Source organism: Mustela nivalis (assembly GCF_964662115.1).
Source record: "Mustela nivalis genome assembly, chromosome: 2".
In the NCBI taxonomy this organism is placed as follows: domain Eukaryota; kingdom Metazoa; phylum Chordata; class Mammalia; order Carnivora; family Mustelidae; genus Mustela; species Mustela nivalis.
In genome coordinates this window covers 72,685,384-72,702,874 of record NC_139021.1, presented here as the reverse complement: position 1 = coordinate 72,702,874, position 17,491 = coordinate 72,685,384, and the positions used below count along the sequence as shown (strand labels likewise).

Here is a 17,491-nt window from a genome sequence, read left to right as displayed (position 1 = left end):
TTTCATAAACATATATTTTTATCCCCAGGGGTACAGGTCTGTGAATCGCCAGGTTTACACACTTCACAGCACTCACCATAGCACATACCCTCCCCAGTGTCCAAAACCCCACCCCCCTCTCCCAACACCCCTCCCCCCAGCAACCCTCAGTTTGTTTTGTAAGATTAAGAGTCACTTATGTTTTGTCTCCCTCCCGATCCCATCTTGTTTCATTTATTCTTTTCCTATGCCCCAAACCTCCCATGTTGCATCACCACTTCCTCATATCAGGGAGATCATATGATAGTTGTCTTTCTCTGATTGACTTATTTTGCTAAGCGTGATACCCTCTAGTTCTATCCACGTCGTCGCAAATGGCAAGATTTCATTTCTTTTGATGGCTGCATAGTATTCCATTGTGTATATATACCACATCTTCTTGATCCATTCATCTGTTGATGGACATCTAGGTTCTTTCCAATTGTAGACATTGCTGCTATAAACATTCGGGTGCATATGCCCCTTCGGATCACTACATTTGTATCTTTAGGGTAAATACTCAGTTGTGCAGTGGCTGGGTCATAAGGTAGCCCAATTTTCAACGTTTTAAGGAACCTCCATGCTATTTTCCAGAGTGGTTGCACCACCTTGTGTTCCCACCAACAGTGTAGGAGGGTTCCCCTTTCTCCACATCCTCGCCAGCATCTGTCATTTCCTGACTTGTTAATTTTAGCCATTCTGACTGGTGTGAGGTGATATCTCATTGTGGTTTTGATTTGTATTTCCCTGATGCCGAGTGATGTGGAGCACTTTTTCATGTGTCTTTTGGCAATCTGGATGTCTTCTTTGCAGAAATGTCTGTTCATGTCCTCTGCCCATTTCTTGATTGGATTATTTGTTCTCTGGGTGTTGAGTTTGCTAAGTTCTTTATAGATTTTGGACACTAGCCCTTTATCTGATCTGTCATTTGCAAATATCTTCTCCCATTCTGTCAGTTGTCTTTTGATTTTGTTAACTGTTTCCTTTGCTGTGCAAAAGCTTTTGTGGATAAAATCCCAATAGTTCATCTTTGCCCTTGCTTCCCTTGCCTTTGGTGATGTTCCTAGGAAGATGTTGCTACAGCTGAGGTCGAAGAGGTTGCTGCCTGTGTTCTCCTAAAGGATTTTGATAGAGTCCTTTCTCACACTGAGGTCTTTCATCCATTTTGAGTCTATTTTTGTGTGTGGTATAAGGAAAAGGTCCAATTTCATTTTTCTGCATGTGGCTGTCCAATTGTCCCAACACCATTTGTTGAAGAGGCTGTCTTTTTTCCACTGGACATTCTTTCCTGCTTTGTCGAAGATTAGTTGACCATAGAGTTGAGGGTCTATTTCTGGGCTCTCTATTCTGTTCCATTGATCTATGTGTCTGTTTTTATGCCAGTACCATGCTGTCTTGGTGATGACAGCTTTGTAAGAGAGCTTGAAGTCTGGAATTGTGATGTCACTAACTTTAGCTTTCTTTTTCAATATTCCTTTGGCTATTCAAGGTCTTTTCAGGTTCCATATAAATTTTAGGATTGTTTGTTCCATTTTTTAAAAAAAGATGGATGGTACTTTGATAGGAATTGCATTAAATGTGTAGATTGCTTTAGGTAGCATAGACATTTTCACAATATTTATTCTTCCAATCCAGGAGCGTGGAACATTTTTCCATTTCTTTGTGTCTACCTCCATTTCTTTCATGAGTACTTTATAGTTTTCTGAATATAGAGTCTTTGCCTCTTTGGTTAGGTTTATTCCTAGGTAACTTATGGTTTTGGGTGCAATTGTAAATGGGATTGACTCCTTACTTTCTTCTGTCTTGTTGTCGGTATAGAGAAATGTGACTGATTTCTGTGCATTGATTTTATATCCTGACACTTGACTGAATTCCTGTACAAGTTCTAGCAGTTTTGGAGTGGAGTATTTTGGGTTTTCCACATATAGTATCATATGATCTGCGAAGACTGCTAGTTTGACTTCTTCTTTGCTGATTTGGATGCCTTTAATTTCCTTTTGTTGTCTGATTGCTGAGGCTAGGACTTCTAGTACTATGTTGAATAGCAGTGGTGATAATGGACATCCCTGCCGTGTTCCTGACCTTAGCGGGAAAGCTTTCAGTTTTTCTCCATTGAGAATGATATTTGTGGTGGGTTTTTCATAGATGGCTTTGATAATACTGAGGTATGTGCCTTCTCTCCCTACACTTTGAAGAGTTTTGATCAGAAAGGGATGTTGTACTTTGTCAAATGCTTTTTTCAGCATCTATGAGAGTATCATATGGTTCTTGTTTTTTCTTTTATTGATATGTTGTATCACATTGATTGATTTGCAGATGTTGAACCAACCTTCCAGCCTTGGAATAAATCCCACTTCGTCGTGGTGAATAATCCTTTTGATGTGCCGTTGAATCCTATTGGCTAGTATTTTAGTGAGAATTTTCGCATCTGTGTTCATCAAGGATATTGGTCTCTAGTTCTCTTTTTTGATTGGATCCTTGTCTGGATTGGGGTCAAAGTGATGCTGGCCTCATAAAATGAGTTTGGAAGTTTTCCTTCCATTTCTATTTTTTGGAACAGTTTCAGGAGAATAGGAATTAGTTCTTCTTTAAATGTTTGGTAGAATTCCCCCAGGAAGCCGTCTGGCCCTGGGCTTTTGTTTGCTTGGAGATTTTTGATGACTTTTTTCAATCTCCTTACTGGTTATGGATCTGTTCAGGCTTTCTATTTCTTTCTGGTTCAGTTGTGGTAGTTTACATGTCTCTAGGAATGCATCCATTTCTTCCAGATTGTCAAATTTGTGGCGTACAGTTGCTCATAGTGTGTTCTTATAATTGTCTGTATTTCTTTGGTGTTGGTTGTTATCTCTCCTTTTTCATTCATGATTTTATTTATTTGGGTCCTTTCTCTTTTCTTTTTGATAAGTCTGGCCAGGGGTTTATCAATTTTATTAATTCTTTCAAAGACCAGCTCCTAGTTTCGTTGATTTGCTCTACTGTTTTTTTGGTTTCTATTTCATTGATTTCTGCTCTGATCTTCATGATTTCTCTTCTCCTGCTGGGCTTAGGGTTTCTTTCTTGTTCTTTCTCCAGCTCCTTTAGGTGTAGGGTTAGGTTGTGTACTTGAGACCTTTCTTGTTTCTTGAGAAAGGCTTGTACCGCTATATATTTTCCTCTCAGGACTGCCTTTATTGTGTCCCACAGATTTTGAATCGTTGTGTTTCCATTATCATTTGTTTCCATGAATTTTTTCAATTCTTCTTAGTTTCCTGGTTGACCCATTCATTCTTTAGAAGGATGCTGTTTATTCTCCATGTATTTGGGTTCTTTCCAAATTTGCTCTTGTGATTGAGTTCTAGCTTCAGAGCATTGTGGTCTGAAAATATGCAGGGAATGATCCCAATCTTTTTTTTTTTTTTTTTAAAGATTTTATTTATTTATTTGACAGACAGAGATCACAAGTAGGCAGAGAGGCAGGCAGAGAGAGAGAAAGAGAGAGAGGGAAGCAGGCTTCTTGCGGAGCAGGGAGCCCGATGCGGGGCTCAATCCCAGGACCCTGAGATCATGACCCGAGCCGAAGGCAGCAGCCCAAACCACTGAGCCACCCAGGCGCCCCAATCCCAATCTTTTGATACTGGTTGAGACCTGATTTAGGACCGAGGATGTGATCTATTCTGGAGAATGTTCCATGTGCACTAGAGAACAATGTGTATTCTGTTGCTTTGGGATGAAATGTTCTGAATATATCTGTGATGTCCATCTGGTCCAGTGTGTCATTTAAGGCCTTGATTTCCTTGTTGATCTTTTGCTTGGATGATCTGTCTATTTCAGTAAGGGGAGTGTTAAAGTCCCCTACTATTATTGTATTATTGTTGATGTGTTTCTTTGATTTTGTTATTAATTGGTTTATATAGTTGGCTGCTTCCACGTTGGGTGCATAGATATTTAAAGTTGTTAGATCTTCTTGTTGGACAGATCCCTTGAGTATGATATAGTGTCCTTCCTCATCTCTTACTATATTTTGGCTTAAAATCTAATTGATCTGATATAAGGATTTCCACACCTGCTTTCTTCTGATGTCCATTAGCATGGTAAATTGTTTTCCACCCCCTCACTTTAAATCTGGAGGTCTCTTCAGGTTTAAAATGAGTTTCTTGTAGGCAACATATAGATGGGATTTGTTTTTTTATCCATTCTGATACCCTGTGCCTTTTGATTGGGGCATTTAGCCCATTAACATTCAGGGTAACTATTGAGAGATATAAATTTAGTGCCATTGTATTGCCTGTCAGGTGACTGTTACTGTATATGGTCTCTGTTCCTTTCTGATCTACCACTTTTAGGCTCTCTCTTTGCTTAGATGACCCCTTTCAATATTTCCTGTAGAGCTGGTTTAGTGTTTGCAAATTCTTTCAGTTTTTGTTTGTCCTGGCAGAGATTAAAATAATCTCTCCTTCTAATTTCAGTGATAGGCCAGCTGGATATAGTATTCTTGGCTGCATGCTTTTCTCGTTTAGTGCTCTGAATATATCATGTCAGCTCTTTCTGGCCTGCCAGGTCTCTGTGGATAAGTCTGCTGCCAATCGAATATTTTTCCCATTGTATGTTATAGACTTCTTTTCCCGGGATGCTTTCAGGATTTTCTTTTTGTCACTAAGACTTGTAAATTTTACTATTAGGTGATGGGGTGTGGACCCATTATTGTTGATTTTGAGGGGGGGTTCTCTGCACCTCCTGGATTTTGATGTTTGTTCCCTTTGCCATATTGTGGAAGTTCTCTTCAATAATTCTCTCCAGTATTCCTTCTGCTCCCCTCTCTCTTTCTTCTTCTTCTGGAATCCCAATTATTCTAGTGTTGTTTCATCTTATGATGTCACCTATCTCTCGAATTCTGCCCTCGTGGTCCAGTCGCTGTTTGTCCCTCCTTTGCTCAGCTTCTTTATTCTCTGTCATTTGGTCTTCTATATCGCTAATTCTTTCTTCTGCCTCATTTATCCTAGCAGTGAGAGCCTCCATTTTTGATTGCACCTCATTGACAGCTTTTTTTATTTCAACTTGATTAGATTTTAGTTCTTTTATTTCTCCAGAAAGGGCTTTTATATCTCCCTAGAGGGTTTCTCTAATATCTTCCATGCCTTTTTCTTTTTTTTTTTTAAAGATTTTATTTATTTATTTCACAGAGAGAGATCACAAGTAGATGGAGAGGCAGGCAGAGAGAGAGAGAGAGGGAATCAGGCTCCCTGCCCAGCAGAGAGCCCGATGCGGGACTCGATCCCAGTTCCCCAAGTTCATGACCTGAGCCGAAGGCAGCAGCTTTAACCCACTGAGCCACCCAGGCGCCCCTCTTCCATGCCTTTTTCGAGCCCGGCTAGAAGCTTGAGAATTGTCATTCTGAACTTTAGATCTGACATATTACCAATGTCTGTATTGATTAGGTCCCTAGCCTTCGGTACTGAATATTGTTCCTTTTTTTGTGGTGAATTTTTTAGCCTTTTTATTTTTTCCAGTTAAGAGTATAAGAAGGAGCAAGTAAAATACTAAAGGGTGGCAAAAACTCCAGGAAAATATGCTTTAACCAAATCAGAAGAGAGCCCAAATCGTGAGGGTGGAGAAAGGGGATAAAAAGAGGTTCAGAAAAAAAAAAAAAAAAAAGAAAAGAAAATTAAAAAAAGAAAAGGGAAAACAAATAAAGAAAAATATAAAAAAGAAAAATATATATATATTAGATAAACTAGTTAAAAAACATTAAAAAACAAAAGGGTAAAAGTTAAAAAAAATTTAGCAGAAGAAAAAAAATTGAAAAAGAAAAAAAATTAAATTAACTGCAAGACTAAAGAATCATGGGAGAAAGCTGTGAGTTCTGTGCTTTGCTTTTTTCTCCTCTGGAATTCCGCTGCTCTCCTTGGTATTGAAACTGCACTCCTTGGTAGGTGAACTTGGTCCTGGCTGGATTTCTTGTTGATCTTCTGGGTGAGAGGCCTGTTGTAGTGATTCTCAAGCGTACTTGTCTGAGGCGAAATTGCACCGCCCTTACCACCAGCCAGGCAGGCTGACTAATCCGCTTCGGTTTGCTTTTGGGAACTTTTGTTCCCTGAGCGCTTTCCGTAGATTTCCGGAGTAGGGGAATAAAAATGGTGGCCTCCTGGTCTTCTGCGGGGAGGAGCCGAGATCCCGGGCCCCCACTCCTCAATGCGCCCTCAGAGAGCAGAGCCCAATTACTCCCGTGTCCCTGGCTTCTGGCCATGCTCCGAGCACCGAGTCTGCGACCGGTTCAAGGTAACCCCGAGCTGGGAGCTTACTCCTCGGCTCTGTCTCTTCCCCGTTCTAATACCTGCAAGACACGCAGACACCCCGATCCTTCCCTGACCCCTTGGGGCCTGGGGCCACACTGACCACGTGTGGGCTTCACCCTGGTTTAGCCTCTGGAGCGTTGTCCCTCAGCTGAACAGAGCTTTTAAAAGTCCTGATTTTGTGTTCCGTTGCTCTGCCGCTTGCCAGGAGCCCCCCCCCCCCCCCATCTATCTATCTTCCCGTTGCTTTCGATTCACCTCTCCGCCAGTTCCACCTTTCAGAAAGTGGTTGATTTTCTGTTTCTAGAATTGCTGCTCTTCTTCTCTTCGATCTCCTGTTGGATTTGTAGGTGTTTGCAATCTTTAGATAAGCTATCTAGCTGTTCTCCTGCTAGCTGAATTAGTCTCAGCCTGCTACTTCTCCGCCATCTTCACTCCTCCCCGAGGTGAGTTTTTTTGTCTTGTCATTCTGTCCAGAGAAGAATAGATGAACAAGAGAACAAAATACTAAAGTGGCAACAATGACCCCAGATAATTTTAGAGGAGGACTTATATATATTAATTATAGTTTATAATTATTATAACTTATATGAATTACAACAGATTATATAATATATATTATATAATAATAAATTATAGTTTATAATTATATAAATTATAATTTATATTAATTATAATAATCAGAGGAGACGTGAAACCAGAATAAATAAACATTTTAAAAAGGCAGTGAGAGAATATAATCAGACAGGTGAACAGAACAGAGCAATACACTGGATCCTGTGTGTTGTTTTGTCTGTTTATTAGAAAACTAGATTCCAAAATTGTATGGAAAGAAAAACTTAAACATATTCAAAAATAAAATTAAATACAATAAAGTTTAGAATGTTACTGTAAACAAATGAGAATTAAAAGACAAATAAAGGGAATATCAACAGACAGCTGAACAGAACAGAGCAATACACTACATCCTGAGTATTTTGGTCTGTTTGTTAGAAGAAACTGCATCCTAAAATTGTAAAGAAAGAAAAACTTTCATATATGTACAAAAATAAATTTAAATACAATGAAAGGCTAGAATGTCAGTGTAAACATGAAAATTTAAAAAGATTTTTAAAAAGTTGATAAAAAATAAGAAATTGGTTGAAAAAGAACAGAAAAATTAAAATTGAAAGCCTAAGAATTGTGGCAAAAGACCATAAATTCTATATACTGTTTTCTCTTAGTGCTGGAGTTTTGCAGTTCTGTTTAATGGCTAAACTTGGTCTGTGCTGGATGTTCTTGTTGATCTTCTGGGAAAGGGTCTGTTCTGCTGATTCTCAAGTGTCTTTGCTTCAATCAGAACTTCATTGCCCTTGCCAGGGGGCCATGCTAAGTACAGTGGTCCAGTTTGCTCTGTGTGGTTTTGTTCCCTGAAAACTTTCTGTTCTACTTTAGAGGATGAGAATGAAAATGGCAGCCTCCCAATATCTGGCTCCACACTGAAAGGTCAGGGCCCACTCCTCAGTGCACCCTCACAGATAAGCGGTCAATTACATCTATCTCCCTGGTCTCCATATGTACTTCTATGCTCACTCAGCTTGGACCAAGTGTTTCTATCTTAGGCATACAACTCAGTTGGAGTCTCCAAACCCTGAGCCTCCTGTGGCGCACACTTGTGCCACTGCTTCCCTGGGGAAAAAAGTTGGGTTGGTTCTGCCGCTTGGTGGACCCCTGCTTGGAGTGCAGTTGCCAAGCTGTTTGGTAGTTCATGATTTATGGAAACACTGACAGCCACACCTGGGCTTTCTGATTGCAGCCTGCTTCCCCATTTCAAACCCTAGGAGCTCTGCCACCCTTAGGCATCCCCAGTGTTTCTGTGACCCTGAGGATCCTAAGACCATACTGTCTCACCTAGGTTTCTGCTCTCTTTCAGCACCTGAGTGTGCCTTTCAGGCAGGGCCATCCCTTACTGATTTTTTGCTTGGCTGCTGTATCAGTTTCTGATGTTGGCTTAGGGAGGCTCCCTCCCCCTGAGGTTTACCCTCCCATATATATAGCTTTGGATTCATTTCTCCACACCTCCTACCTTGCAGAAAGTGGTCGCTTTTCTATTTGTAGAGTTGCAGCTGTTCTTTCCTTAGATCTTGGGATGAGTTCATAGGTATTCAGAATGATTTGATCGCTACTGGTTGAATTCCTGTAGCCAGACAAAATTAAGGTCTGCTGTTTCTCTCCTATCTTGGACTGTCTCCACCAATATTCTCTTAGACTCTTAGACATTCTTGAATTTTATGTAGATTAAGTTGCCTTTATAAAACATTTATGCATACCTGTTGAATCTATTCTCTGCAAAAATATGGGATATTTAATGTATATTTATTTAACCTAATATAAAACATTTATATTGAGTGTTTTATCTGTCCTTCCGTACTGCCAATAATATATTTATGGTGATGATGATGATGGTGGTGGTGGTGGTGATGGTGACAGAGATGTTGGGGTCGGGGAGGAAGAAAGTAGTAGTACTTTTTTGAAGGAATACCAGAAATACTAGCCCTAATCATGAAATGTTTGATAGGATTAGACTTAGTAAAGAATGAGTTTTTGGTGGCACACCGTTCTTCCAGGTTTATCTGAGAATGGACTCTTTGTCTCATCACGGAAATCAGTGAGTGAAAATAATTGATTAATTTCAGTCCTTATGTACACAAGGCAAATTGGTGCAGAAGTTGCTTTGTAAGCTACTCTAAGTGGTAGGGAAGTCCACGCTGAGAAAGAGATAGTTGAAACAATACTAGAAAATTATGAGGACATTGTCTTTACTTTCCCTTTTTTAGTCTTCTACAAAATCAGGCACAGAAATTTAGTCTTTGAGGTGGAAAATGATATAGGAACAAAAAACTTCAGAGTTGGAATAATCATAGACAATTACATTTTTTTTTAAAGATTTTATTTATTTATTTGACAGACAGAGATCACACGTAGGCAGAGAGGCAGGCAGAGAGAGAGGAGAGGAAGCAGGCTCCCTGCAGAGCAGAGAGCCTGATACGGGACTCGATCCCAGGACTCTGGGATCATGACCTGAGCTGAAGGCAGAGGCTTTAACCCACTGAGCCACCCAGGCGCCTGATAATTACATTTTAAAACTATGTTTTACATTTTCCATCAACAATCTATTTTATAAAATACTTACTTTCTAGAAAATGACTTCTAGATTATTAAACATTTCTGATCATTTTTGCCAAAAGGACTCATAAATTTTTTAAAGTACTATTCTTCAAACTGCAGATTGCAGTCTTTTGGTAGATTTTAAAATCAATAAAGTGGATAACTACCACACTTATTTTTTAAAAGGTTTTATTTTTTAAATAAATGATTTATCTAGGCATCATTTTAAATTAAAGAAAAGTTGTAAGCATAGTACGGGGTTTCCATATGACCCTCACTTAGTTTTCCCAATTGTTAACATCTTGTGTTACTAGAGTCTGACTGTCACTAATAGTGGAACATTACTACTAAATTCCAGACTTTTTTGGATTTCTCCTGTTTTTCTATTAATGTTCTCTTTCTGTTCCAGAATCTAATCAATATAGGTACCACATTGCATTTATTTGTCATATCTCCTAGTCTCCCCTGGTCTAGGACAGTTTCTGAGTCTTTTCTTTGTTTTCATGACTGTGACAGTCTGGAGGAGTATTGGCCAGGTAGAATCCTATAAGAATATCTCCCAGTCTGTGTTTATCTAAAATTCACTCATGATTAGACTGGTGTTAAAGGTCTTTGGACAGAAGAGCACAGGTAGATGGTCCTTTCATCACATTATATAACAAAGGTATATGGCATCTACATGACATTCCTGGGGATGGGAACCTTCATCATTTGGTTAAAGTAGAATTTGCCAGGTTTCTCTGCGCAGTTACTATTATTAGGACAAGAATCAACAAATTTGGCACACAGCTTAGGATGTAGAATTAAGCTCCATCTCCTGTAGATGGGGTTAGTTATCTATATATATTATTTAGAGCTTTTTTGTAAGAAATATTTGTCCCTTCTTGGGGAGCTTGGGTGGTTGAGTTGGTTGAGCATCAGACTTGATTTTTGCTCCAGTCATGATCTTGGAGTCATGTAATCAAGCCCCACGCTGGGCTCTGAGCTCAGTGGGGAGTCTCCTTCTCTCTCTTTCTCCTTTTGCCCTTCCCCCTGCTCGTGCTCTTGCGCTCTCCCTCTTTTTCTCTCTCTAGAATAAATAAATCTTAAAAAAAAAAAATTGCCTCTTCTCTTCCCTTTATTGATTTATTCAATTTTGTGTATATTTATTTTGTACTTTGGGGTATAATCCATTCTCCATTCTTTCTGAGCACTTCCTCTTTGGTATTATAAGACATACTCCAGGATCCTCTTGTATCTCCCCTACCCCAGCCCTGAAATCAGCCATTTCTCCAGAAAGCCATGTTTCCTCATGGAGAATGGTATTTAGAAACCAAGCTCTGGATGTTGGGTATGCTTGCTGGGTGTCTTTTTGCTTCTAGATCCTATTAGTGGACAGAGCTAGATAATTTAATATATGTATGTTTACTAAGTCATAAACATATCTGTCATTATTCCTGGTGTATCATTTTGTATATTTATTAAATTTATAGTGATGTTTAAGACTGTAATCCAGTGGGGTGCCTGGGTGGCTCAGTGGGTTAAGCCGCTGCCTTCGGCTCGGGTCATGATCTCAGGGTCCTGGGATCGAGTCCCGCATTGGGCCCTCTGCTCAGCAGGGAGCCTGCTTCCCTATCTCTCTCTCTCTCTGGCTGCCTCTCCATCTACTTGTGATTTCTCTCTGTCAAATTAATTAAAAAAAAAAAAAAAACTTAAAAAAAAAAAAAAAGACTGTAATCCAGTATGTGATAGGAGTTTAATATAGCAGCTTAACCTCCAAGCTTGGTTGGCTAAGTAAACAGAGTGAGAAAATTTCAAAAATACAGAATGGCTAGATAATGAAATGTTAAACACATGCTGGTAGTTTTCAATGGACAATTCGATTTTATTTATCAACTATTTCTAAGTAATTGAGAGGTCAGTATAGTTTTTTTAATTTACTTTGTGATGTTATGAATGTCTTCACTATTGCAGCTTTGCATATTTAAACATGCATGTTTAACTTATTGACACTTATTTTCTTTGTTTCATTCATAAATTGAACACTGTACTGTCTTTTGACAAACTAATACAAGAGAAGCCAGGCAGCTTTTCAGTTTTCTCATTTTTAAGTGGTAACAATAATTTTTACCCCATGAGATTTTAGTGAAGAATAAATAGATGTATGTATTTGAAAGTACCTTGTAAATTCTACATGCTAACTTAAGTTAGAGAATATATGTTAGATTGCCATCATTTAGCAAGAACTGGTTAAATACATTTACTTTGGTTTAATTTTCAATATGTATCACAGTGGGAGACATTTGAGTTGATTCTTATTCCAGTTTTATAAATTGTTTCATAAAAAGAATCTCTTATTCATTAATTAAGCTCACATTTTTGAGCTCTTACTTTGTGTTAGGCACAAAACAAATATTAGGCAGCTCATATCCAAGGAAGATCTAATAATCTAATTCCTAACTTAGCAGCCTATTTAACTTATAGCCGTAATGGAAACTAGGCAGTTTAAACAGAGTTTAATGGCCTCCTAGAAGCCTTTTTAATATTTGTTTTGCATTATAATGAATCTGTGTTGCATTTCCTGTCACCCTAGGTGGCTTACTATTTGGAGGTCTTTGTCAGCCTTGGCAGGGTACTTTTGTGACCCCCGTGACTCCTTACCCTCACTAGGAAAGGAAACTCCAGAAGAGCCATGGTATTGCCTTTTGGGATCTGAGCTGTTCCCATCTAGGTGCTTAGGGAAGATTTAGTGGAATGAAGAAATGAAGGCAGGAGTTGGGCCAAGCCTCTGACAATTATAGCTTAAATCCTCATTTTCAGAAATAGAAGGGCCTATCAAATGCTGCAGGAAGCACTGGTAGGTCTTTCCTTTCAGGGCTAGAGACACTGTCCCCCATCCCTTTCCTCTTCTTGGTCACTCCCCCAGAACCCTAACAGGAAACTCACTAAGCCCCCTGCCCATTACATTAACTTCCTAGGTACCACAGAAGTAGAGTATTAAATGAACTAATTAGATAATTGAATTCCCTGAAAGGCCTTGTAAAATTAGTGTTGGAGATTGTGGATAGTACCCTATATATTGGGAAGTGTATTAATACCATATTTCTCTGTATAATTTTTATTTTAGGCTGAGGGGAAGATAATATTTATTGATTACCTAATATATGTCATATACAATGCTGGGTACTTTACAGTGTATAGCTTCACTTAATTAGAAGGAATAGACATCATCTGCATCATACAGATGATGAAGTCAAGGTCAAACTGCCAGAAAACAGCAAAGCTTGTCTTTGAATCTTGGTTTTGCTGACTTCAAAGACTGTGGTCTTTCTACTATGTGAATATTCTAAGGTAAAGCTAACTCATTTATTCTCCTAATAAGGGCCTTTACATCAGAATATCTTGAGAGAGTACACTGACCTTTACTATATTTTTTAGTATAGGAGATTGAAATAACAGATACTAAAGTTTTGTAATATCGTGTGATATAAGATTCCAAATTTCTTGTAGAGGGAGTTAAATGTAAGCTCTGATTTGCCTCACATTAAAACACATTTACCTAAATTTGTCTTCTGTCTATAGGAAAAGAGAAAGGAATCCCATGGATATATTTGACATGGCTAGGCATCGGCTACAAGCTCCTGTCAGAAGACAGTCGCCTAAGGGCTTAGATGTTACTACTTTTCAGAATATTCATGACTTCAATGAGCTGAAAGATAGAGGTGAGTAGAATGCTGCTCTTTGAGATACAGCCTGTGTTCTAACCATATTCAAGTGCTTATTTGTATCCTTTTTCTAAAGTAAAGTTTCATTTAGGATACCTATTTCAAAAAATGATGAATAAAATTTCTATATATTTTAGTTCTTCACTTTACCAATCTAGTAGGTGAAACTTGAGTTTGTCTAACTCTTTTCTTTTGCAGAACATACAGCTTTTAAAGCCTCTCCGGAGTCGATTAGATCAGGTAGACTAAAGAGAAGAGTAGCACTTGTCATTAATGGAACGGCGACAAGGCAAGCTGAGCTTAAGAAAGAGACTGAGAAGGAACAGTCAGAGTGACTGGAGAATGTGGTATCCCGAAATCTCAGGGAAGAGAATATGTCAAGGAGAAGGGATCATTTAAGAGGAATAGTGCAAAGCGTTGGTTGGATCAGAAGTCACTGGTGACCTCGGTTAGATCTTTTTCAGTGGAATTAGGGCACCAGAAGCCCATTAACATTGGGAATGAGGATTGACTAGGAGGCAGAGTGTTGGAGGTAGTAAGCATAAGACAGCTCCTGGAGGAGGTAGGCTTGGCTGGGAAGAGCTGGGAGAACAGGGTAGAATGCTAATGTGAAGGGCTGTGACAGGGTAAGAGGTGTGTGTAGGGTATGGGAAAAAGAAGGAATGAGGAGAGCAGGGTGCCTGAGTAACTCAGGCAGGAGCAAATGGAGAATATTTGAAGGAAGAGAGTTGAGAAGATTTGATTTTGATGTAGCACTTAGAAGGAGCAGAGAAAGCTTAGTAGAGAAATAGGATTACCAGGAGACACAGGTCCTAGGAGACTGAAAATGTATAGAGGAACCAAAATGTATGTTATATGTGATTTTCCTTTTGGACCAGGTAATAGAGCAGGATTTGGAGTCAAAGTGGCAAATTGTTGGATATGTGGTCATATGATCTATATCAGATGAACCAGAACTGAACTTTTCTTCTTTTTGCTTTTTAAATTAGTATCTATTACAGAAAGTTTTGAAAAAACAGAAAACTAGAGAGGAAAATCACCTTGCTCAAACCACCTAAATATAAGCACCATTCATATTTCTAGTCTTCTTTCTGAGCCTATTTAAAACAAAAACAAACAATAAACAAAAAACAGTAAAACTGTTACTTAATTTTCTCTTTTGTTTTTCATTTAGATTTATAAGTGTCATCAGTTACATTTACTGTTGTCTTTTAATGCTATGATTTATTGATAATTTACTATATGCCAGGCAGTGTATTAAGCCAGTAGGTCTCAGAGTTTGGTCAGGGGACCTGCGCAGTCAGACTGTTTTCATTATAAGCCAAGACATTATTTGTCTTTTTCATGCTTATTCTCACATGGGATATGGTAATGGTGATAGCTTTTGATCATAAAGCTTTTTACATATTTAGGATAATTTCTTTAAATTATATTCCAACAGTATAATTAGAGATCAAAGGGGATAATAGTTTCAAGGCTTTTTAGATATATGAACTACATTTTGTTCTCAAGATTTAAAAGTTAAGTCTTATCATTTTCATTCTGCTCACCTCATATTCTTGAACTTGTGGCATAGATGAATTCTTAGATTGTCATTTCCTCCACTAATGACCTCTCTCCTAAAGGTCCAGCCAGTCTGCATTTATCTTGCTTTTTGCATATTTACAAGGGTGAAAATATTAATTGGCTTGATAACATTATGTTTTCATTTTTTTCAGTATATTTTAGGGACTGGCTTCGATTAGTGTTTAATGGCTCCCTGAGTTGTAGCTGTGTGACTGACTGCGTGGCTATACGTGTACATAGTTGCCCAGCTGTGTGCTCTGGAGGGAAATCTTGGGGAGTGGGGAAGTACGGAGGGGGAATGCATAATAAGCTACTGCTTGTTCTGGGGTGGGGTGGTGGGGGAGTTCCTTTTAATGTTGCTAAGTTTGTGAAAGGCCATTTACTTACAGAATATTAATTTCGTGTTCTTGAGTTTTATGATAATTTTAATACATTTTGACTTTGGTGATACATTATTATTCCTTGATTTTGAAATTACATTCCTCATATGTTTACTGAAGTTTTATAAAATCTCCTTTGGAAACAAGATTGAACTTACCTATATATTTTTTGTACTAGATTCAGAAACACGGGTTGACCTGAAGTTCATGTACCCAGATCCTCCAAGAGATCACCACACCTTAGAGATCCAGCAGCAAGCCCTGCTAAGAGAGCAGCAGAAGAAACTGAATAGAATGAAGATGCAGGAAGGTGCTGAAGGTAAGAAATCGTCATTCCTGTCTCAAAGAGTAGCACTGGGTTGTTTGTTGTTGTTGTTAGCCTTTTTTCTCTCTGTTGTTGATTGCAGTCCCAGGCAGCTTCCCACTGGTAGCTCCATGCTCACATGGCCCTTTTGGCAGATAGCCCCAGAAAAGGACAGGTCCCCGAGAGGGCTCTGATGGGTGTGGCCGAGGCACATTGTGGGTGAGAGGGGTCCAGGGAGGATGGAGTACCTCAGCTTGGCCACGTGACATCTGCAGCAGGAAGTAGGAACCAAGGGAAGGAGTGCTGGGCAAACACTCCAGTGCCCTGTGGGGCATTTCTTTGCCATGTGTGTCTGACAGGTTTTGGTAGGGCATAAAATCTGTTCAGGGACACTGGGCTGTGAATGTGTGTGTGTATAATCAGCCAATCAACAGATGCTTCCTGAGTGCCTGTGGTGAGCACAGGTACTGATGCATATCCAGGGGATGTGGTGATGAATGAAATATGCTATTGCTGTCAAGGAGCTTATACTTTGTTGGAGGAGTTAGAGGCTAAATAAGCCTAAGCGTACTGAGTGCTGCAAAGGAGAAATCTAGGGTCCCATGGGAGTATGGAACTGGGGGTAGGGGAGCACCTGACAGCAGAGTGGGGGTAACTGCCTCACAGAGCACAGCATCTTGTGGGCCCCGTTGGCCTAGAGTCCTGCAGGCCGTTGAGGGTGGCAATGGAAAATAAGTCCTAAAACACAACAGTCCAGTAATAAGACATTCTCATTCTCAGGCCTCAGGATCTGAGGAAACTTTTTTGACCATGAGACATAATCACAGGAATAAGTTGCGCACCATTTTAGGCCCAGGTCAAGGCTTTGATAAAGATTGATATAGGGGAAGTCTTTCATCCATCTGATACAGAACTTTTCACAATGGTCTCATCACCCTCTGACAGCATGGTAACCCACATTCTATGGCATGTCATCAGAAAAGAGAAACTAGTACATTTTTAACCTTTATAAGCATTTTGGTGGAATATTTCCTTAGGAGACCCTGCTGATCTGATGTGGTGCAGTCTTGGCATATTCGGCTGGTTAACTGAAAAGTAGTCCCCAGGTGGATAGATGCAGGTGCATTTGGGCACCGAGGGTATCCATCTTCCACAGCAGCCACCGACCAACTTCCAGTGAACTCTATGATGACTGAGTTCATAAGAATGTGGTTTAAATATGGTAAAATAATCACAAGCATGGTATAAAATATTCTAAGAAGGAGTATAGGCTATCATTCATTCGTACCCTATTTATTCCTAAAGGCAGTCCCTAAAGGACAAAATGCACTATTGGATGCACATAGGAAAACTGGTCAAATCAAAGAGGAGGGGGCTTTGGTTGGGGCACCTGTGTGGCTCAGTAGGTTAAGCCTCTGCCTTTGGCTCAGGTCATGATCTCAGGGTCCTGGGATCGAGCCCCACATTGGGCTCCCTGCTCAGCAGGGAGCCTCCTTCCCCCTCTCTCTCTGCCTGCCTCTCTGCCTACTTGTGATTTCTTTCTGTCAAATAAATCAATAAAATCTTTAAAAAAAAGGGAGGGGGCATTTGGTATACTTCCTCCAGAGTCTCTGTGTAACCAGGTGCCTGGAGCTGAAAAATTCCATGTGAGGGACCCGTGTTTAAGTCCACTCAGCAACTTTCTACCCAGATTGTGGAAATATGAGTGAAGCTTGAAGAATCCTGCATTATTTTCTTTTCCTGCAGACTTCAGTTTTACGTTCACAATGATTTTTACTTTTATCTATTCAACTAGAATGGATGCTGAACTAGTTATAAATATATTTATATATATAATTATAAATTAATAAGTAATAGCTTAACATTCTAAAATGTGATAGTTGAAAAAATTTACAGTAGAGAGCTAGTCACAAAGGATATTGTAAAAGTTTTTATTTTTAAATGTTTTTTCTCCATTAACTACAGCTGACTTGGATGCCATCCCAAGTGCAAGAGTACGGGACCGCAGAATGGTAAGAAACCAGTTACGATTTTCCAAGCTAGTTTTTGGGGGATAAAAAATTTTTAGGTAAGTGAGTAATCCAGTTTTGAATATTGAGTTAA

The 17,491-nt window shown here is 39.3% G+C and overlaps 1 protein-coding gene across 12 annotated transcripts in view; it reads left to right on the top strand.

The window, feature by feature from the left end:
- Positions 1–17,491, top strand: part of CSPP1 (centrosome and spindle pole associated protein 1) — a 168,827-nt gene that overhangs the window by 136,860 nt on the left and 14,476 nt on the right. For all 12 annotated transcript variants that reach the window (XM_082719108.1, XM_082719112.1, XM_082719113.1 and 9 more), the window contains 3 exons: positions 12,996–13,135; positions 15,263–15,403; positions 17,354–17,400. In XM_082719108.1, the coding sequence (XP_082575234.1) occupies positions 12,996–13,135; positions 15,263–15,403; positions 17,354–17,400 (328 nt within the window). The remainder of the gene's footprint in view (positions 1–12,995; positions 13,136–15,262; positions 15,404–17,353; positions 17,401–17,491) is intronic.